The 23781-nt window shown below is 39.3% G+C and overlaps 2 protein-coding genes across 17 annotated transcripts in view; both read right to left on the bottom strand.

Annotated features, from left to right (window-relative positions):
- Nucleotides 1-23781, bottom strand: part of CWC27 (CWC27 spliceosome associated cyclophilin) — a 271711-nt gene that overhangs the window by 33573 nt on the left and 214357 nt on the right. For all 16 annotated transcript variants that reach the window (XR_015148865.1, XR_015148866.1, XR_015148862.1 and 13 more), the window contains 2 exons: nt 21745-21854; nt 12236-12339 (listed from right to left, as the gene is read on the bottom strand). Coding sequence is in view for 10 of the 16 variants with exons in the window: in XM_086361937.1 (XP_086218063.1) it covers nt 12236-12339; nt 21745-21854 (214 nt within the window). In the remaining 6 variants the exon portion in view is untranslated. The remainder of the gene's footprint in view (nt 1-12235; nt 12340-21744; nt 21855-23781) is intronic.
- LOC147350445 (large ribosomal subunit protein uL11) lies at nt 17066-21648 on the bottom strand. Its single transcript, XM_086361943.1, has one exon. It carries the CDS (start codon nt 17740-17742, stop codon nt 17122-17124), a length of 621 nt encoding a protein of 206 aa, XP_086218069.1. The 5' UTR covers nt 17743-21648; the 3' UTR covers nt 17066-17121.

The raw sequence follows: 23781 nt of genomic DNA, 5'->3' as shown, positions 1-23781 counted from the left end.
AGCACATGTAAGTATTTGCTTTAAGAATGAATTGGTGGGATCCAGAGCCACCTTAATCTCCTACTACCAGTGTGTATGTATGTGTGTGCTCAGTCATATCTGACTCTGCAACCCCATGGACTGTAACCTGCCAAATTCCTCTGTCCATGGGATATTGCAGGCAAGAATATTGGAGGGGGTTGCCATTTCCTACTCCAGGGCATCTTCCCAACCCAGGGACCGAACCTGCATCTCTTGCATCTCCTGCATTGGCAAGTGGATTTTTCTTTTTACCGCTGTGCCAGATGGGAAGTCCACTATCAGTAGAACAGCAAAAACAAAAAACCATAAAAAGGATGTATACTTACTGATTGTCAGATATTTTGTATAATCTTACTGATTAATCTGAATAACTGGTAATTGGCTAAAAGTATACTTAACAAGTGGTTTTAAAAGAAATGATGAGATTTCACATTAAAGTAACCCTGAAGATATCTCAAAACAGAAAGTCTATGAAAACATAAACACTCCACAAGCAAAAAAAAAAAAAAAAAACCACCCCAAAAACTGAATCTAGACAGACCTTACACCCTTCACAAAAATTAACTCAAAACTGACCATAGACCTAATGTAAAAAGTATAAAATGCCTAGGAGATAACATAGGAGAAAACCTACATGACAGTGGATATTTTAGATACAGTATCAAAGGTGTGATCTATGGGAAAAAAATGTATAAGCTGGACTTCATTAAAATTAAAACACTTCTATGAAACACGATGTCAAGTGAATGAGAAGACAAGCTACAAACTAGGAGAAAATATTTGCCCAAGATACATCTGATAGAGAACTGTTACTCAAAATATACAAAGAACTCATAAAACTCAACAACTAGAAAATTTTTAATTTGTTTGCTAATTAAAAAGTGAGCAAAAAACCTTAGTATCCACCTTACCAACATAAATACATAGATGGCAAATAGCATGCAAGATGATGATCAACATCACAGGTCATTGAGAAAGGTAAAAAGAAAGTGAAAGTGCTAGTTGCTCAGTTGTGCCCAACGCTTTGCGACCCCGTGGACTGCAGCCTGCCAGGCTCTTCTGTCCATGGAATTCTCTAGGCAAGAACAGTGGAGAGGGTAGCCGTTCCCTTCTTCATGGATCTTCCCAACTCAGGGATTGGACCCAGGTCTCCTGCATTTCAGATTCTTTACCAGCTGAGCCACCAGGGAAGCTCTGGTGATCAACATCACAGGTCGTTAGGGGATTGCAAATTAATGCAACAACTGGATACTACTCCACAGCTCAGTCGGTAAAGAATCCCTGCAATGCGGAAGACCTGAGTTCGATTCCTGGGTTAGGAAGATCCTCTGGAAAAGGAAATGGCAACCCACTCCAGTATTCTTGCCTGGGAAATCCCATGGACAGAGGAGCCTGGTAGGCTACAGTCCATGGGGTCCCAAGGGTCAACACGACTTAGCAACTAAACCACCACCACACTTATCACAATGGCCAAAGTCCAAAACACAACACCAAATACTGCTGAAGACATAGAGCAGGGAATCCTATTCATTGCTGGTGGGAATACAAAATGAAACAACCACTCTGGAAGATAGTTTGGCAATTTCTTACAAAAATAAATGTACTCTTACCATACAATACAGCAATCTTGTTCCTTGGTATTTATCCAGAAACATATGTCTACACAAAAACCTACACATAGAGCTTTATAGTACCTTTAATTGTAACTGTCAAAACTTGGAAGCGACCAAGATACCCTTTAGTAGGTAAATGGATAAATAAACTATACTACATTTAGACAATGGAACATTATTCATTGTTAAAAAGAAACGCGCTATAAAAAATATGAAAAGACATGGAAGAACTTTAAATATATACTGCTAAAGTGAAAGAAAAACTAGACATCAAATTGCCAACATTCCCTGGATCATGGAGAAAGCAAGGGAATTCCAGAAAAACATCTACGTCTGTTTCATTGACTATGCTAAAGCCTTTGAATTTGTGGGTCACAACAAACTGTGGAAGATTTGTAACAAGAGATGGGAGTACCAGGCCAACTTACCTGTCTCCTGAGAAACCTGTATATGGGTCAAGAAGCAACAGTTAGGACTGGACGTGGAATAACTGACTGGTTCCAAATTGGGAAAGGAGAATGGCAAGGCTGTATTTTGTCATCCTACTTATTTAACATACATGCAGAGTACATTAGGCAAAATGCCAGGCTGGATGAATCACAAGCTGGAATCAAGAGTGCCAGGAGAAATACCAACAACTTCAGATATGCTGATGACACTCTAATGGCAGAGAGTGAAGAGGAACTAAAGAGCCTCTTGATGAAGATGAAAAAGGAGAGTGAAAAAGCTGACTTAAAAACTCAACATTCTCCATTGCTGCCCTGAAAATAAATTCATCAGTGCCATCTCTTCAGATTCCATATATATGTGTCAGTATACGATATTTATATTTCTCTTTCTGACTTACTTCAGACATACAGAACAGACCTGTGGGACACTGTAGGAGGAAGGGAGGGAGAAGGGGAGATGTATGGAGAGCATAACATAGAAATTTACAATACCATATATAAAACAGATAGCCAATAGGAATTTGCTGTATGACTCAGGGAACTCAAACAGGGGCTCTGAGATAAGCTGAAGCGTGGGTTGGGGAGGGAGATGGGAGGGAGTTCCGGGAGGGAGGGAACATGGATGTACCTATGGCTGATTCTTGTTGATGTAAGACAGAAAACCACAAAATTCTGTAAAGCAATTATCCTTCATTAAAAAATTAAAAAAACAAAAAAACTCAACTTTCAAAAAACTATGATCATGACATCTGGTCCCATCACTTCATGGCAAACAGAAGGGGTAAAAGTGGAAGCAGTGACAGATATTATTTTCCTGGGCTCCAAAATCACTGTGGATGGTGACTGCAGCCACAAAATAAAAGATACTTGCTCCATCCTTATGGCAGAAAGTGAAGAGGAACTAGAGAGCCTCTTGATGAAAGCCAGACATCCTCGAGTCCAAAGTCAAGTGGGCCTTAGGAAGCATCACTAAGAACAAAACTAGTGGAGGTGATGGAATTCCAGTTGAGCTATTTTAAATCCTAAAAGATGATGCTGTGAAAGGGCTGCACTCAATATGCCAGCAAATTTGGAAAACTCAGCAGTGGCCACAGGACTGGAAAAGGTCAGTTTTCATTCCAGTCCCAAAGAAGGGCAATGCTAAAGAGTGTTCAAACTATTTGCACTCATCTCACATGCTGGCAAAGTAATGCTCAAAATTCTCCAAGACAGGTTTCAGCAATATGTGAACTGTGAACTTCCAGATGTTCAAGTTGGATTTAGAAAAGGCAGAGGAACCAGAGATGAAATTGCCAACATCCATTGGGTCACAGAAAAAGCAAGAGAATCCTGAAAAAACATCTGCTTCATTTACTACTCTAAAGCCTTTGACTGTGTGGATCACAACAAACTGCGGAAAATTCTTAAGAGATGGGAATACCAGACCACTTTACCTGCTTCCTGAGAAACCTGTATGCAGGACCTGTTGCAAACTGGTTATCTGAAGAGGCTTTACAAATAGCTGAAGAAAGAAGAGAAGTGAAAATCAAGGGGGAAAGGGAAAGGTACTAAACACAGAGTTCCAAAGAATAACAAGGAGAGACAAGAAGGCCTTCCTCAATGAACAGTGCATAAAAACAGAGGAAAACAACAGAAGGGGAAAGACTAGACATCTCTTCAGGAAAACTGGAAATATCAAGGGAACATTTCACCTGAAAAGGTGTACAATAAAGGACAGAAACGGTAGAGACCTAGTAGACGCAGAAGAGATCAAGAAGAGATGGAAAGAATACATGGAAGAACTGTACAAAAAAGATTTAATGAGCTGGATAACTACGATGGTTTAGTCAGTCACCCAGAGCCAGACATTCTGGAGTGTGAAGTCAAGTGGGCCTTAGGAAGCACTGCTGTCAATAAAGCTAGTGGATGCGATGGAATTCCAGTGGAGCTATTCAAAAGCCTAAAGGATGATGCTATCAAAGTGCTGCACTCAATATTTCAGCAAATTTGGAAGACCCAGCAGTGGCCACAGGACTGGAAAAGGTCAATTTGAACTAAAGAATGTTCAAACCATCAGACAATCGCACTCATCTCCCATGTTAGCAAGATCATGCTTAAAGTCTTGGCGAACTCAGAACTTCCAGACATCCAAGCTGGGTTTAGAAAAGGCAGAGGAACCAGAGATCAAATTGCCAACACTTGCTGGATCACAGAGAAAGCAAAGGAATTCCAGAAAAACATCTACCTTTGTTTCATTGACTACGCGAAAGCCTTTGACTGTGTGGATCATAACCAACTGTGGAAAGCTCTCAGAGAAATGAGAATACCAGATCATCTTACCTGTCTCCTGAGAAACATGCATGGGTTGAGAAGCAACAGTTAGAACCCTGTATAGAACAACTGATAGGTTCTGGATTGAGAAAGGAGTACGACAGGGCTGTCTGCCGTCACCCTGTTTGTTTAACCTATACCCTGAGCACATGAGAAATGCCGGCCTGGATGTGTTACAAGCTGGAATCAAGATAGGCAGGAGAAACTTCAACAGCCTCAAGAATGCAGATGATACCACTCTAATGGCAGAAAGCAAAGAGGAACTAAAGAGCCTCTTGAGGGTGAAGGAGGAGAGTGAAACAGCCAGGTTAAAACTAAATATGAAAAAACTAAGATCATGGCATCTGGCCCCATTACTTCATGGCAAACAGAAGGGGAAAAAGTGGAAGTAGTGACAGATTTCTTCTTCTTGGGCTCTAAAATCACTGTGGATGGTGACTGCAGCCATGAATCAGAAGATGATTGATTCTTGACAGGAAAACGACAAACCTAGACAGCATGTTGAAAAGCACAGACATCACTTGGCTGACAAAGGTCTGTACAGTCAAGGCTATGGTCTTCCCAGTGGTCACATACGGTTGTGAGAGCTGGACCATAAAGAAGGCAGAGCACCAAAGAATTGATGCCTTTGAACAGTGGTGCTGGAGAAGACTCCTGAGAGTCCCTTGGACAGCAAGGATATCAAACCAGTCAATCTTAAGGGAAATCAACCCTGAATACTCTTTGGAAGGACTGATGCTGAAGCTGAAGTTCCAGTATTTTGGTCATCTGATGAGAACAGCTGACTCACTGGAAAAGTCCCTGATGTTGGGAAAGATTAAGGGCAGAAGCAGGATGAGGGCGTCAGAGGATGAGATGGCTGGATGGCATCACTGATGCAGTGGACATGAACTTAGACAAACTTCGGGAGATGGAGAGGGACAAGGAGGGCTGGTGTGCTGTGGTCCATGGGGTTGCAAAGAGTTGGACACGACTGGGTGACTGAACAAGAACAACAGTACCAAGTCTAGGTCAACGGTGTTGGGCACATTTACTTCAGAAAGCACCACTTTGGTACCACTTGAGAACAAGGATCACAATCCAGGATCTGGAATAAAGCTTCCCAGGACTTACAGATTGGGTCATACCCTCTGATAAGTGAGGACCACCGTGACACACACAGTGACTAAAGGTGCTCTAACTCAGCAGTTCTCAAAATGTTGGGGGTCACTGTCCCTGCAATGTCGAAATTATTTTCTATGAATACTAAGACATTATTTACCCTCATTATTCTCATCCTCTCATGAACGTGCAGAGAAAATTTTCAGAGAACACATGATGTATTAGATCAAAACAGAGTGGAATGCAGATATGAGAACCAGCTCTTCCTGTTATGCTGGACATAAGAGATATGAGAAAATGTAAATAAATACCACTCTCTTCAGTTTTTTTGCTGCTGAGAATATAATTATTTTCTGCTTTGAAAATATAATTATTCTTCATAAAAGTACATTACTTACATTAAATGTAATAGGTTCATTATTGTTATTTTGAAGTGATTTAAAATTTCTATTATTAATTCCTAATAAGCTAAATATCAATAAATATATTTCACATAAACAAATGCTCTTTGGGGTCCTCAAAATTTTTTAAGAGTATAAAAGTGGCCCAGAGACCAATAGTTTGAGACCTGCAGTTCTTCTTATCACTAAAGGGTAAAGATCTCTTAGGTGGCTAATCTGGGCTTTCATTAGCCTCATAGTCTCCTTAAAGCTGTATTTGTGTTTGCCTACACCAACTTGGCTTCCCTGGTAGCTCAGCAGGTAAAGAATCCGCCTGCAATGCAGGAGACCCTGGTTTGATTCCTAGGTTGGGAAGATCTGCTGAAGAAGGGATATGCTACCCACTCCAGTATTCTTCAGCTTTTCTGATGGCTTAGCTGGTAAAGAATCCACCTGCAGTCTGCGAGACCTGGGTTTGATCCCTGGGTTGGGAAGATCCCCTGGAGAAGGGAGTGGCTACCTACTCCAGTTTCTGGCCTAGAGAATTCCATGGACTTATAGTCCATGGGGTCGCAAAGAGACATACATGATTGAGCGACTTTCACTTTCAGGCTGCTGAACAGATGGTGGAGTAGAAGGACTTGCCCTCATCTTATCTTGGAAGAAAAGCTTGCTCCTAGGAAGAAAAGCTATGACAAACCTAGACAGCATATTAAAAAATGGAGACATTAGTTTGCCGACAAAGGTCCCTATAGTCAAGGCTATGGTTTTTCCAGTAGTCATGTATGGATGTGAGAGTTGGACCCTAAAGAAAGCTGAGCACTAAAGAATTGATGCTTTTGAACTGTGGTGTTGGAGAAGACTCTTGAGAGACCCTAGGACTTCACGGAGATCAAACCAGTCAATCCTAAAGGAAAACAGTCCTGAACATTCATTGGAAAAACTGATGCTGAAGCTCCAATACTTCGGCCACCTGATGTGAAGAACTGACTCCTTAGAAAAAGCCCTGATGCTGGGAAAGATTGAAGGCAGGAAGAGGAGGGGGCAAGAGAGGATGAGATGGTTGGATGATATCACCGACTGGATGGACATGAGTTTGAGCAAGCTCTGGGAGTTGGTGATGGACAGGGAAGCCTGGCGTGCTGCAGTCCATGGGGTTGCAAAGAGTCATACATGACTGAGTGACTGAACTGAACTAACACCAAGTTATTATCCTTGCCTGGCAATGTGCTGCTTGAAGTGGGGAATACAGTTAAAATACTCATTTGTTGTCACAGCACCTTTCATTCAACACATGACCAAATCATACACAGTATGCATTACATTTGTAATTATAGTATTACATACAAAAGGTGTTTATAGCTTTGCTAGTACAAGGAATGAAATGAGGCTATATCCGTTAATGGTATCTTATAGTGAGGTCCAAATTTGTCTAACAGTTTCTAATCTTTTTTTAAATCTACATTATTAAATTTTCACTGTGTTGGATACTCAAGACAACTGGTACTTGTTGCTTCTATGCTATGCTAACGTGGTTCTCAGAACTCTAGTCTTTAGCAGAAACAAACTGTCTGGCTGATAGACAAAACTGATTTTTAATGCAAGCCAAAGTGTAACAATAAAATGGGAAAAAAATTCTAGATCCTAAAGTTCTAACACAAAGGATTATCTTGAAGACTTTTTCAGAACCAAGAACAAGGATACTTAGAGCTGACAATCTTGAGGAGTTATGTTGAAATATGTACCAGCTATTGATATATTAAAAACAGAAGCAAACCAGACTGGGTATTTTTTAAAAGTTTACAAGGGAAAAGCATTTCTTCTGAAATGTTATACTCTTTCACTAAGCGTTACAAAGTACCATAATTAATTCTTACGATTCTAACAGTCCTAAAAGCAAGTCATAAAAAAGATATTTACTTGGGAGTATAAATTGGAATGACATTTTGCTAGGGCCACTTGAAAATATTTAGCAGAGTCTAACATGCATACCCACTGACTAAGCAATTCCAGTTTTATAAATTTATCCTGAGAAAACTGGCAGTGACACAGATATAAGGATGTTCATTACAGTGCTGTGTATAATAATAAAAACTGGAAAGAGCCTAAACATCCAACAACAAGGAACTGACCAAGTAAAACGTGGTTCAGCATTTAAGGGAATACTATATGGCCACAGTACAGAATACAAACAGAACATCATAAAGTTTTATATCACAAGGGAAAGTATTTATTATACATAGCTGAGGGGACAAAAAGCAAATTATAAGACTGTAGCATTATATAATCTCATTTCTGCTGAAAATATGCATAAGTATGTGGAAGGGCATATATACATGCATAAATTAATACCACTTATTGTTGAGTTTGGGATCACAGGTGATTTACTTTACTTCTTTTGAGGAATCTATACTCTGGTTTTTCTACAGTGAATATCTTTTCCTTATATAATAAAATCTTTACTTGAGGTGGTGATGGTGGTTTAGCTGCTAAGTCGTATCCAACTCTTGTGACCCCGTGAACCGTGGCCCGCCAGGCTCCTCTGTCCCTGGGATTCTCCAGGCAAGAATACTGGAATGGGTTGCTATTTCCTTCTCCAATTTACTTAAGGCAACCATTGCAATTGTTAGTGTTTTCCTATTCTTATATTACTGAATATTGTGTGTACTAAGGGAAAGTGGTGAAGGGAGAGAGAGAAGAGAAAAAGGGATGAAGGCAGATAGACATTTATACTGTTTATTATTTTATCATGTACATTTGTTGTGAAGTTTTATGTTAACGATCTGGAAAGAAGTTTCAATGGAACACAGTAGTGAATAGTTAATGTTCACAAGACTGCAGTCTACTCTCATAGACTTAATTTTTTCCCCTCCTCTTGGAATGCTAATTTTGTTGCATAAGGAGCAGGTGGCTTTCTTTTTTTTTATAAGTCTCCCTACTGCCTTGTCAGACACAACTCTCAAAACTTTTTTGGGAGCTAACCAAGCTTTATCTAACTAAACTCAAAATGGCATATGGACTTCATCTACATGGTCATACAAATCCTTTGGCTGATAACTCCTGCTATGTATCTAATTGGTTTTATAAAATCCATGTTTGAAGTTGGTTTCTATATCTAGAAGAGCATGTGATGTTATGGGATGTAGGATGGGAAGAAGGAATGTCATGGCCAAGAGGTTCCTTTAGCTGCTGCACTAGAATCTGGTGCCCGCCACTGCCACTATCAAATATTGGCAGTATATATCCCAGCAAAGGAGGAATGCTAATCGTTCTGAGTGAAAAATTTCTATCACACACTTCAGCTTAGATCTACTAATAACACTTTCTTAAATGCCTTGTTAGACAGTGAAATCTGGGAATAATTATCAAACACCATATACGGTGTTTACAATAGAATCATATTTCTTTTCTTTCTCTCCCCTTCCCACTTTTTTTTGCATAAAAAGTAGAACGCAGCTGAATGGTACCCAAATGTCTGTTGTATACCATGCCAATACAGCAGCTCGGCCAAAAATGCGAATAGAACAGTTTGCCAAGTAAAAGAAAACATAACAAATTGGTAATGGTTTCTATCTTGACAGAAAATGAAAATGATCCCTCAATGTGTGGTCACTCATGCGGACACATAAAAATGTCTTAGAAGCAATCATTTTACCTCAGATAACAGGCCCTGACAGTGTTGTACAGCACTGGCTGACTTTCACTTCTTAGAAAAGTGGCAAGCGTGACCTACAAAACAGTCTGGGAACCATGTAATTTATGCATAACACACATGCATATGCCATGCACTCATAATATTTGCTATAAATCATTCTGAATATAAGACATCTTTTCCTAGTGGAATATATTTTGTGAGAGATGATCTAAATCACCAGGGATTTGATAAAGCTGAACTGGTTTATACTGGTTTATTTATGAACAGAAGTGATGCCATTGCTTATCAGGTTACAAAATTTCAATAGTTTACACTGCAACAGAAAGGCGGTAGATAAGAGCCCCATATTTTTTAATTAGATGTTAGATTAAAAAAAAAATACAAAAAGTGTGTAGGTACATAGTGTAGACTTTTGACTTTCTGGTTGCTGCTGCTGCTGCTGCTAAGTCTCTTCAATCATGTCCGATTCTGTGCGACCCCATAGATGGCAACCTACCAGGCTTCCCCATCCCTGGGATTCTCCAGGCGAGAATGCTAGAGTGGGTTGCCATTTCCTTCTCCAGTGCATGAAAGGGAAAAGTGAAAGTGAAGTCACTCAGTTGTGTCTGGCTCTTCGCAATCCCATGGACTGCAGCCTACCAGGCTCCTCCATCCATGGGGTTTTCCAGGCAAGAGTACTGGAGTGGGGTGCCATTGCCTTCTCCAGACTTTCTGGTTAGGTGACTGTAATTGGAAGCAGAAAGGAACCCCCTGAAGACCTGGTAATGGTTCCTTTATCCTAATGCCTCTTCCTTTACCACTTATTTTTGTTTCCTAGACGGAGAACTAGCCAATTTCTAGTTCTAGTTCTAGATTTCTAGACCTGTGATTATTCCCACCACCACCCCCAATCTGGTGAAGTTTTCCCGTTTGTTTTAACTTTCTAATGAGGGTGTTAGAATATTGATTGTATTGTGAAATCACATCAAAAATAAGAATGACCCTTTCAAAAACACTAATTGATATCTGATGCTAATGAGGGATTCAAAATGAGAGGATATGGAACCAAGGGACTAGGTAGAACCTTGGGAAGTTAAATGGTCTTGCCAAGTTGAAAGTAAATTTGAATCCTGTGGGTTATGAGTTTCAAATGAAATTTCTGGGTTTAAATTTGTTGGTGACTTTCCTGTTCAATAAAAAAGGACTTAAATGGCTTATAAAAAGGTTAAAAAAACTTATTGGGCATCAAACTGCTCTTACAAAACACCATCTTGATGAGTTAAGTGTAAATGAATCAGAAACACATGGATCATATTTCCTTAAAAAATGCATATGGATTCAAAAATAAGAGGAAGAGGACTTGGCAAAACATTTTTTTTTGTGTGGTGGCTGAACCCGAAACATTTGAAAGATATTTTGAGACATTCAAGGAATCCAAAATAAAACTAAACCTGTCCGGTCATAGAAAAAAACAGAGAGTTCTGTGCAATGTGCATTTATCTCTGGGGGTCACTCACCACTCACTGAGCCTTCACCTTTGGCAAAGAACTATGGGATGAGCCAGCTTCTGTCTTAAGCAACTTTGAATTTAAGTATAAGCAAATACACATAAGCAATAGAAACCTATTAAAAGAGACTTAGGGTTTTACAAACATTGGCATCATAACCCAAATCATACAGAAATTACAGACTGAGAAATACACAAGTGCTTTCATCCCATTCAACTCATCACCACCTGGTCCTTTTGATTAAAGTTAGATATAGTTGCAGAGTCTTACTTGCTTAAATGTTTTCTTAGCAAGTGTTTTTATGTCCTTTTAAATATGTGTTCCAGCCCTCTTTCCTCCACCCTCTAGATTTGTGAGTGCTCAACAAATCTTGCTGACTGGTTTCCTGGAGCATGGGAGTGCTGAACAGTGTTTTGAAAGGGGGAGAGACGCTGTTTGGCAGAGGGAAGTAAGGCTGAGGTTCTGGGTTGGGGTGATGGCATACTGTGACAGTGCAGAGGCTCCAGAGAGTGAGTCATGTGTGGGGGTGACCCACTGGCTTGCTTGCAGCAACGTGCCTGAGCCAGGGTGTTGTGGGAGGTGGAGGCAGTTAGGTGTGGGGAGGCCTAATATACTGCATGTGAAGTCAACTGGAGGACAGAGGAGAATGATAAGAGAAAGCACAATTCTTTTTTTTTTTTCCCTCCAATATAGGATAAAGTGCTAAGCACAGGACATTAATCCCTTTATTTCTTATCAGTGTCTTTTAAAGCTGAAAAATATCCAAAGATAAAAATGAGTTAACTGTGTATGTATTGCTAGGATCCAGGAGATCATAAATTTGAAGAGGAACTTAGTAGGATTATGAAATGGACTAACGAGTTCTAAAGTGTTTGTGGGAAAGTGTAAAAAAATTAATGACTCGGAATCTTCTAAGACTGTTTTCTAGTTGTTAAACGTGAGTCTTATCTTTCCCATGATATTAGACAAGTATTTAGGGCAAGGATAGTGTCATATATTTCCTGTGTATATTCTACTGGATAATACAACAGTGGGAATACACAAAGCATTATGCTTACTGAGCTGAAGTGGAGTAAAAGGAGATTGAGACCATATAAGATGAGGATATAATTGAATGTAAAGTCTGAAAAGAAAAGATGCTATAATAAAACTGTTTTAACAGTGTCTCTGCTCTGAGTCCATTTGTTCATAGTTAATATAAAGAAATCAAAGGCCTTACCATCCTTCATCATCTTCTACTTCTGTTTCAGAAATGTCATTTTCAGGAGTTTCAGCAATTGCTTGAGTGAGTTTAGATTTAAACTGGTTCAGCAGCGCAAGAGTCTGAAATAACAATTAGGACTACTAAACTTCCTGATAAGGATAAATATAATTTCAGAAGAGACACTTAAATTTAGTAGAAGAGAAAATATTCTTCCATAAAACAATTTTCTAACTTTGAAGGAAAATAACAAAACTGCCCTCCGATTATAACCATGATTGATATTTACAAACCTTGACATTGCCCTGTTTGTATTTGCACTGACATTTTCCCCCAGGAATATTTGACTATTTCTGATTTGGGGGATATAAACTTGTTTATATAGAAGACATTTAAACTTTAAAATGCATGCTTACTAAGAGCTAAGTTTTTAGGGTGCACAGGATAGGGAGGTATTAATACTTCACTAAGAAATGTGAAGTCAAAAACAAAACACCAACAACAAACAGCACTTTTCACTGTACAAATTTCCAAAAATATAAAGATGTCGATGTTGGGAAAGGTGAAATGAAAGAACACATTAATTGCTGGAAGGTGGGTAAACTGGAGTGACATCTTTGGAAAGTTTTTTATACGTATCAGAAACAATAAATGCTCGCTGCCTTTGATTCAGTAATTCCAATCCTGGGAATACATGTAGAAAAATAATCTGAAACACCGAAAATGGCTTATGCAAGAGATGTACACTGCAGCAATATTCATACAAGTGAAAAAGGAAATGTTAAATGTCTATTTATAAGAAAATAGATAAATTTGGTAAAAAGCAGTGAATGTGTGATTACACTATTATTAAACTATATTCATGAAGTATTCTATTGTTAAGTGAAAGAAGTAGGATATAACCATAACGTTGAGTATATTTTTATAAAAAAGGGACCAGTCCTCTGATTTTCTTTTTGACTCCCATGCCCTTTACAGGTAAGAGGAAACAACAAGTGCCTTAAATATTAATCATATTGTCTCCAGCTATACCTTAAGAATTTGTTTCAGAATTTGAGCAGAGAAATCAGAAAAATTTATTCTACAGTTTTAGAAGGTACATAATTGTGAAATGGGATAAAATACCACCTGTCTAAAAAAAAAAAAATCAAGTTTCTAATTAAGACAATGGCACACTGAAATCAGTACTGAAATATAGTTGACCCCTAAACAGCATAAGGGCACCCACCCTCTGAGCAGTTAAAAATCCGCCCTCTCTCTACTTCTGTGGTTATGCAACCATTCATGGTTAGTCCAGGACTGTAGTATATATTTATTGAAAGAAATTTGAGTATAAGTGGACCCATGAAGTTCAAAGCTGTGTTGCTCAAGGGCTAACCGTACTTATATTTACAAGGGAAAATGTGTAATAGTTCAATGTGTAAAAAACAGATCTAATAGTCATGGTAACTTGGAGGCTCCAGAATTTATCTAAAATATCATTAAGACCACAGTTTATGAAAAAATTAAGTAGGTGTTGGTGGCCTAGAACCTAAGCTCGCTAAGACAGGTGGTGTCAAAATAACTAAAAGAAACAAAGGAAATTACTGTTAAAAAATGATAGGGAAAAGTGCCTTATATGTTTTTGTAAGATTTAATGCCTGCATAGATAATAGCTGAAAATAAACACATTACCACAATTGCTGAATGAGATGAGTTTTAAGGAAAAACTATAAATTCCTATAGAATATCCTCATAAGCATTTTAAGGGCTGCTAGTGAGTTAGGGTTTAGATATTTTATTTGTTTCTAAAGTAGTAATTAAAGGATTAAGCTCTTCAAACAATGTTAATAAAACATCCTTTGTTTTAAAACCTTATTCATTAAAAAAAAACCCATTCTGCCTACAAACTTTTATTGTATTTGCTTTATAATATGGAAAGAAATTATTGTAGAAATATTAGAAAATACACACAAGCAAAATAAAAATATCTACTATCCCACCACTAAGAATTAGTAACCACTGTGGACATCTGGTATATATCCTACAGGGCTTCCTGTTTCTCTGTGTGTATATGTGCATGTGTTTATATATTTATATATTTCATAAACACATATCTCTACATGGATGTGTCTACAAACATGTATCTCTATCACTTAAAAGCAAACCCCATCAGTTTTTAATGGTGGGTTTTCACAAATTTGGAAATGTCTTCTCTGGGGACATAAATAAAAATGAAAACAAAGGAGACTTCTTAGTGGAATGATTTTAAAACTTCCTAGAAAATTACTAGACATGGATCTTATTCTTTTGAGGTGAAAGTGGCAAGACAGTCTGTTTTTAGAGCCAACTAATGTGATACTGACTGGCATTTGCTCAGAGGAGAGCTGGGACTACGACAAGCAAAATACCTTTCTTTTTGTTGTTCAGTCGCCAAGTTATGCATGACTCTTAGTGACTCCATGGACTACAGCAGACCAGGCTCCCCGGTTCTATCTCCTACCTAGAGTTTGCTTCGATTCATGTCCACTGAGTCAGTGATGCCATCTAACCATCTTATCTCTTGCAGCTCCTCTTTTCCTTTTGCTGTCAGTCTTCCTCAGCATCAGGGTCTTTTCCAATGAGTCGGCTCTTTGCATCAAGCAGTGAAAATACTGGAGCTTCAGGTTCAACATCAGTCCTTCCAGTGAATATTCAACATCAGTCCTTCCAGTGAATATTCAACATCAGTCCTTCCAGGGTTGATTTTCTTTAGGACTGACTGGTTTGATCTCTTTGCAGTCCAAGGGACTCCTAAGAGTCTTCTCCAGCACCACAATTCAAAAGCATCAATTCTTTGGCGCTCAGCCTTTTTTATTGTCCAGTTCTCACATCTATACATGACAACTGGAAAACCATACTTTTGACCATACAGACCATTGTTGGCAAAGTGATGTCTCTGCTTTTTAATATGTTGTCTAGATTTGTCCTAGCCTTTCTTCCAAGGAGCAAGCTTCTTTTAATCTCATGGCTGCAGTCACTGTCCATAGTGATTTTGGAGCCCAAGAAAATAAAATTTTTTACTACTTCCACTTTTTCCCCTTCTATTTGCCATGAAGTGAGGGGAGTGAATGCCATGATCTTCGTTTTTTGAATGCTGAGTTTCAAGCCAGCCTTTTCACTCTCGTCTTTTACTTTCATCAAGACTCTCTTTAGTTCCTCTTCACTTTATGCCATTAGAGTAATATCATCTGCATATCCGCAGTTGTTGGTATTTCTCCCGGCAACCTTGATTCTAGCTTGTAATTCATCCAGCATGGCATTTCATATGATGTATTCTGCATATAAGTTAAATAAGCAAGGTGACAATATACAGTCTTGTTGTACTCATTTCCCAATTTTGAACCAGTCTGCTATTCCGTGTAAGGTTCTGACTGTTCGTTCTTGACTTGCAAATAGGTTTCTCAGGAGACAAGTAAGGTGGTATTCCCAGACAAATAAGTCTGGTATTCCCAACTCTTTAAGAATTGTCCACAGCTTGTTGTGATCCACACAGTCAAAAGATTTAGTTTAGTCAGTGAAGTAGAAGTAGATGTTTTTCTGGAACTTGCTTGCTTTCTCCATGATCCAATGAATGTTGGTGGTTTCATCTCTGGTTCCTCTGTCTCTTTGAAACCCAGCTTGTAAACCTAGAAGTTCCTGGTTCACATACTGCTGAAGCCTAGCTTGAAGGATTTTGAGCATTACCTTGCTAGCATGTGAAACGACTGTAAATGTGCAGTAGCTTGAACATTCTTTGGCATTGTCTTTCTTTGGGATTGGAATGAAAACTGACCTTTACCAGTCCCATGGCCACTGCTGAGTTCTCCAAATTTTCTGACATATTCAGTGCAGCATTTCACATTCAGCATACCAGTCAATTTTACAACATTACCTTTTAGGATTTGAAATAGCTCTGCTGGAATTCCATCATCTCCACTAGCTCTGTTTGTAGTAATGTTTCCTAAGGTCCACTTGACTTCACACTCCAGGATGTCCAGCTCTAGGTGAGTGACCATACTGTTGTGGTTCAGCTCAGCTCAGTTCAGTCAGTCAGTCGTGTCCAACTCTTTGCAACACCATGGACTGCAGCATGCCAGGCTTTCATGTCCATTACCAACTCCCAGAGCTTGCTCAAACTCATGTCCATCAAGTTAGTGATGTCATCCCACCATCTCATCCTCTGTCATCCCCTTCTCCTCCTGCTTCAATCTTTCTCAGCATCAGGGTCTTTTCCAATAAGTCAGTTCTTCGCATCAGGTGGCCAAAGGATTGGAGCTTCAGCATCAGTCCTTCCAATGAATATTCAGGACTGATTTCTTTAGGATTGACTGGTTGGATCTCCTTGCTGTCCAAGGGACTCTCAAGAGTCTTCTCCAACACCATAGTTCAAAAGCATCAATTCTTCGGCACTCAGCTTCTTTAAGGTCCAACTCTCACATCCATACATGACTACTGGAAAAATTATAGCTTTGACTAGACAGACCTTTGCTGGTAAAGTAGTATCTCTGATTTTTAATATGCTGTCTAGGTTGGTGATGGCTTTTCTTCCAAGGAGCAAGTGTCTTTTAATTTCATGGCAGCAGTTACCATCTGCAGTGATTTTGGAGCCCATAAAAAGAAAGTCTGTCACTGTTTCCATTGTTTCCCCACCCATTTGCCATTAGTGATGGGACCAGATGCCATGACCTTAGTTTTTTGAATGCTGAGTTTCAAGCCAGTTTTTTCACTCTTCTCTTTCACTTTCATCAAGAGGCTCTTTAGTTTCTCTTCACTTTCTGCCATATGGGTGGTGTCATCTGCATATCTGAGGTTATTGATATTTCTCCTGGAATCAATCTTGATTCCATCTTTTTTTTTTTTTGGTTGTCAAATGATCCTTTATTTTCCTTTTTCCTTTGCAGTTCTTAACTAGCAGGGCACTCCACTGCGCCACTGTTGATATCATCTATGATGTCATGAGGGTGGCGGCCATCAACATTGCAGCCCACCGACTGGGCGGTCCCCAGGATCTCTTTAATGGTTCCAGAAAGTTCTCTAGCTAGAGACCGATGCCGCATCTGCCGGGCAATGTTGACGATCTCATCAAAAGTAATGTTTCCACTGTGCTTAATGTTTTTCTGCTTCTTTCTGTCCCTTGGTGGTTCCTTGAGGGCTTTGATGATCAGGGCAGAAGCAGAAGGTACCACCTCAATCTGGGCTTGTCTGTTCTGAATGGTCAGTTTCACTGTAATCCTCAGACCCTTCCAATCACCAGTTGCCTTGGCGATGTCATCACCAACCTTTTTTGGAGACAGACCCAGAGGGCCGATCTTGGGGGCCAGGGCAGACGTGGCACTGACTTCCCCACCGGTGCATCTCAGGTACACGACTTTTATCTCATTGGGGTCGAACTTAGGCGGCATGGTGGAGGCGGCTGGTGTCGGATGAACCCGGATTCGGGACGACCAAAGAAAGTTGCACCTCTGCCTCCCCCGAGCCGAAAGCCGAAAGCTTGATTCCATCTTGTGCTTCATCCAGTCAAGCATTTCTCATGATGTATCCTGCATATAAGTTAAAATAAGCAAAGTGACAATATACAGCCTTGATGTACTCCTTTCACAATTTGGAACCAGTCCATTGTTCCATGTCCAGTTCTATCTGTTGCTTTTTGACCTGCATACAGATTTCCAGAGGGCAGGTCAGGTGGTCTGAGAGTATTCTCCACTCTAAGAATTGTCCACAGTTTGTTGTGATCCACACAGTCAAAGGCTTTAGAGTAGTCAATGAAGCAGAAGTAGATATTGTTTTGGGATTCTCTTGCCTTTTCTGTGATCCAGTGGATGTTGGCAATTTCAACATCTGAAATGGCTCCTCTGGCTCCTCTGCCTTTTCTAAACCCAGCTTGAGCACCTGGAAGGTCTCAGTTCACGTACTGTTGAAGCCTGTCTTGGAGAATTTTGAGCATTACTTTGCTAGCATGTGAGATGGGTGCAACTGTGTGGTAATTTGTGGATTCTTTGGCATTGCCTTTCTTTGAGATTGGAATGAAAACTGAGCTTTTCCAGTCCTGTGGCCACTGCTGAGTTTTCCAAATTTGCTGGCATATTGAGTGCAGCACTTTCACAGCATCATCTTTTAGGATTTGAAATAGTTCAGCTGGGATTCCATCACCTCCCCTAGCTTTGTTTGTAGTGCTGCTTTCTAAAGCCCACTTGACTTCGCATTCCAGGATGTCTGAGGTGAGTGACCACACCATCATGATTATCTGGGTCATGAAGATCTTTTAGGTATAGTTCTTATGTGTATTCTTGACACCTGTTCTTAATATCTTCTGCTTCTGTTAGGTCCATGCTGTTTCTGTCCTTTATTGAGCCCATCTTTGCATGAAATGTTCCCTTGGTATCTCTAATCTTCTTGAAGAGACCTCTAGTCTTTCCCATTCTATTGTGCTCCTTTATTTCTTTGCACTTATCTCTGAGAAAGTCTTTCCTATCTCTCCTTGCTATTCTTTGGAACTCTGCATTCATATGGATATATCTTTCCTTTTCTCCTTTGCCTTTAGCTTCTTTTCTTTTCTCAGTTATTTGTAAAGCCTCCTCAGACAACCGTTTTGCCTTTTTGCATTTTCTTTTTGGGGATGGTCTTGATCACTGCCTCTTGTACAATGTTACAAACCTCTGTTCACAGTCCTTCAGGCACTCTCTCTATCTGATCTAATCCCTTGAATCTTTTTCTCACTTCCACTGTATAATTGCAAGGGATTTAATTTAGGTCATACCTGAATGGTCTAGTGGTTTTCCCTATTTTCTTCAATTTAAGTCTGAATTTGGCAATAAGGAGTTCATGATCTGAGTCACAGTCAGCTCCCGGTCTTGTTTTTGCTGACTGTATAGTGCTTCTCCATCTTCAGCTGCCAAGAATATAATCAGTCTGATTTCGGTATTGACCATCTGGTGATGTCCATTTGTAGAATCATCTCTTGTGCTGTTGTGGTTATCTGGTCATTAAGACATCTTTTTTTGTGGTTATCTGGGTCAGTAAGACATACACAGTTCTTCTGTGTATCTGTGCCCCCTTTTCTTAACCTCTTCTGCTTCTGTTAGGTCCTTGCCATTTATGTCCTTTATTGAGCCCATCTTTGCATGAAATGTTCCCTTGATGACTCCAATTTTCTTGAAGAGATCTTGAGTCTTTTCGATTCTGTTGTTTTCCTCTATTTCTTTGCATTGTTCATTTACAAAGGCCTTATCTCTCTTTGCCATTCTCTGGAACTCTGCATTCGGTTGGCCTTTCTAAACATTTCCTATTTTCAAGATTGGACTTTCTCTAGTTGCATTTGAAAGGCAAGACAGATACTAGCCAAAAAAGCAGACACTGTGAAAAGAAATGGAAGAAAACAGGATCTGCATGGAGGTATTAATGTTTGGCATCCAGAGGAATCAGTCTTCTGGCTCCTGCAGGAGGAATAAAGGACTAACCACTAACCGCATTCTCTTCAGCACAGAGTGAGCCTCCCAGCTGTGTTGATGAAGAAGATGTGTTGATGGCGCCTCCCCTGGTAGACCTTTTGCACACATGTGTATACATGGGTCTCTCAAATGGCCTTTGCTCCTCCAGTGCTGCCCCAGGTCCTCTACTCTCCATACAGCAACCAGGCTGGACAGATCTTCCCAAACTGCAAATGGGATTATAATACCTTCTTTCTTTGATGTCTCCCCACTGCTTTTAGGGTAAATCTCAACTCCTTCATATGGCTCAAAAATATCCTGTGTGAACTGGCTCCTGCTTACCTCTCCAGCCTCATCTCTTTCTTTCTCTTAGTTTAAGTTCCAGTCATATTTAACATCTTTTCGTTCTTTGCAAAGAGGTTAAAGACTTCTCATATAGTATTCTTGTCTAGCCATGTATCTTCTTAGTAACCCTCAAGTTGACAAATCATTTTCTCAGGGAAGCCTTTCCGGATTCTTATGCCGTATTATGCGATACCTTTACATAATTCCCTATATCTAACCTGTCATAATGCTCATCCCCTTTTATTGGTATTACTTGTTTAACTGCCTATTTTTTTCGGATAGCTCAGAGAAGATAGGGACGTTTCTGCCTTGTTTACCACCAACTACAGTGATTAGGACATGGTAGATTTTTAATAATTATTTACTAGGAGGAAGAAAGAGAAATGCAAGGATAACAGTGATCCTTAACATCTTTTGGTAATACATTCAGAGGACTTTGTGACTCCATGAAAACAAGTTAATAAAGGACTTTTCTTAATTTCATTTGATGTGCCATTTCTTTTGAAAATTGCACATAAGTTAGTTCTCTGTAATTATAATTTCCTATACCTGAATTCTCGTTGAATTTTCCCTATGATTATTTTCACGCTAGGCACTGATGCGTGATCTTCCTTACCAGTAATTAGGTGTCATTTATAATACAGTTCCTGATTAGATTAATTTATTCAAACAGGCCTGGGCTTTTTAATTTACTTTTATTTTGCCTGTTTTATTTATATGCCTAAAATGATGTGTTCTCATATATATATGGCAGCACCAAATATAAGTAATTTTGGTCTGCCCCCTATCTTTTCAACATAAAGGGCTGCTCAAGGGCTCTATCTCACCAAGTGCCAAGTGCTGCATGGTGCTGACCCCCAAGTTGTTGAGCTAACTTCCTATCTTCTTTATTCTTGATTTCTGACAATCTTCTTATATTATTAGCTAAAGATTCAGGAATTACTTTCAGTAAAGAGAGTTTTGCAATATTGTTTATGGTAGACGTTAACCAGCAGACCAAGTGCCTTATTTATAGGCAGTGTACTATTTCAAGCGAAGTTGGCTAGGCAGCAGGTGAGATGCTGAGCCCTTCATCATTTATAATTATGGTCTCATAATATTCACTTAGCAAAGATTCTATCTGAGTATCTGGTAATATGTGGTTTTACCAGGTTCCTGTGTTTAATTAGGGAGGACTTCCCTGGAGGCTCAGACGGAAAAGAATCTGCTGGCAATGAGGGAGACCTGGGTCAATTCCTGCGTCAGGAAGATCCCCTAGGATACCTAAGGCCTATAGCAGGTACCCATGATTTAAGGCTTCCCAGGTGGCGCTAGTGGTAAAGAACCCACCTGCCAATGCGGAGACTTAAAGAGACCTGAGATCAATCCCTGGATGAGGAAGATCCCCTGGAGGAGGGCATGGCAACCCACTCCAGTATTCCTGCCTAGAGAATCCCTTGGACAGAGGAGTCTGGCAGGCTACAGTGCATGGGGTCGCAAAGAGCCGGACATGACTGAAGTGACTTAGCACACATGCACAAAGTTAAAACTTGAAAGTCCCAGGCTTTATACCTTTCTATCTGGAAAGAACTCTATCATCTGGATCTTTGCTTGAATGGCCAAGGTCCTGGTCACCTCACCATATGTTATATATACTTTTTCATTTTTAAGACATAATGTTTTCCCTCATGTATAATCAAAATAGGTTCTGTTAACAATTCCTGCATACAATTAAAAGGCAATGAATTGCATATGGATTTTGGTTTGTGAAGTTACCTGGTCTTCCCGGGAAGTTCCTGTCTTTGCCTGCTGCTTCCTCAAAGCTTCATACTTTTGCTTTTCTCGTCTGTATTCTGCAACAGCACCATCTGGAGCAGCCTCTTCCTCTGAGGAATAATAGACTAGTTTTAGAATAAACAGTAAAAAGGCTGTATGGATTCATACTGAAGTCTATGAATGTCTATTGCTGAAGAGGAGGTCAGAACCTCGGACTGGTTTTCCTCCATTAAAAAAAGAAAACTCAACAAACAAACCAATAAACTCTAAAGACTCCACAGTGATTTCCTAGATTAGAAGGTGACTGATTTTAATTAAACAACCAATTTTAATGTCTTTATTTTATACTGTACTATTATAGTTATTCTCACTTGTAATTATTTGACTATAAAATCACCTATCTCACCTTTAAAATAAGATATTCCTAAAATTCAGCAATACCATTTCATATTATTCCTTTGCCTTATAAGATATAATCATTCAATATTGGTTGATTTTCCAATTACTTGCCATTTCTGCTCCCCAGTTAAAACAATAACAAAACAACAACAAACAACTTCAATTTAATAGCATCATAAAATATAAATATCTAAAAAAAAATGAGGACAGTTGCCCAGAAGCAGATAAAAGTAACATTTTCTAAATTAGAAATGAGAAAAAAAAAATTATGGATTTGATCCTGCAATAAATTCCATACAAAGATTAGTTAACATCTGGGTTCACAGAATACAGTGTTGCCTCAAAAAAAAAAAAGGTACCAATATTTTACAATACTTACATTTAAATATATTAATGAAAATTTGTGACTTAAGAAAAAAACCTATATCTTCTCATCTTTGGCTGACAAACCAAGATGAGCCAGTTGTAATCAAGAATATCACAAATGGTTCTAGTCAAATCTTGGTTTGTTGCTTGCCTCTCTGTTACCTAGTTTGAGAAGCATAATTAATGTGTAATATATTAATAATCAGCCATTTTGTTCAAGAGATTATCTAGTTAAAAAAAATGTGTGAACTAAGAAACAAGGGATCTTCTTATGGTTACCAGATGATTTTGATGTCAAAGGTTACAAAGATTCAATTATGTGGGATAGGAAGGTTCTGGAGATTTAAGGTACAGCATCATCTCACACGCTAGTAAAGTAATGCTCAAAATTCTCCAAGCCAGGCTTCAGCAATACGTGAACCATGAACTTCCAGATGTTCAAGCTGGTTTTAGAAAAGGCAGAGGAACCAGAGATCAAATTGCCAACATCCTCTGGATCATTGAAAAAGCAAGAGAGTTCCAGAAAAACATCTCTTTCTGCTTTATTGACTATGCCAAAGTCTTTGACTGTGTGGATCATAATAAACTGTGGAAAATTCTTAAAGAGATGGGAATACCAGACCACCTGACCTGCCTCTTGAGAAATCTGTATGCAGGTCAGGAAGCAACAGTTAGAACTGGACATGGAACAACAGACTGGTTCCAAATAGGAAAAGGAGTACGTCAAGACTGTATATTGTCACCCTGCTTATTTAACTTATATGCAGAGTACATCATGAGAAACACTGGGCTGGAGGAAGCACAAGCTGGAATCAAGATTGCTGGGAGAAATATCAATAATCTCAGATACTCAGATGACACCAACTTTATGGCAGAAAGTGAAGAGGAACTAAAAAGCCTATTGATGAAAGTGAAAGTGGAGAGTGAAAAAGTTGGCTTAAAGCTCAACATTCAGAATACTAAGATCATGGCATCTGGTCCCATCACTTCATGGAAATAGATGGGGAAACAGTGGAAACAGTGTCAGACTTTATTTTTTGGGGGCTCCAAAATCACTGCAGATGGTGACTGCAGCCATGAAATTAAAAGACACTTACTCCTTGAAAGGAAAGTTATGACCAACCTAGATAGCATATTCAAAAGCAGAGACGTTACTTTGCCAATAAAGGTCCATCTAGTCAAGGCTATGGTTTTTCCAGTGGTCACGTATGGATGTGAGAGTTGGACTGTGAAGAAAGCTGAGCGCCGAAGAATTGATGCTTTTGAACTGTG

The sequence above is a fragment of the Bos grunniens genome, chromosome 20 (assembly GCF_055505025.1).
Source record: "Bos grunniens cultivar Pamir isolate PY7600 chromosome 20, Bosgru_T2T1.0, whole genome shotgun sequence".
Classification (NCBI taxonomy): domain Eukaryota; kingdom Metazoa; phylum Chordata; class Mammalia; order Artiodactyla; family Bovidae; genus Bos; species Bos grunniens.
Note: the sequence above shows the minus strand (reverse complement) of the source record. Positions and strands in the feature narration are given on the sequence as shown.

Excerpts from the sequence above, each read along its gene's own strand:
- LOC147350445 (XM_086361943.1), bottom strand. The coding sequence starts at position 17,742 with ATGCTTGACTGGATGAAGCACAAGATGGAATCAAGCTTTCGGCTTTCG.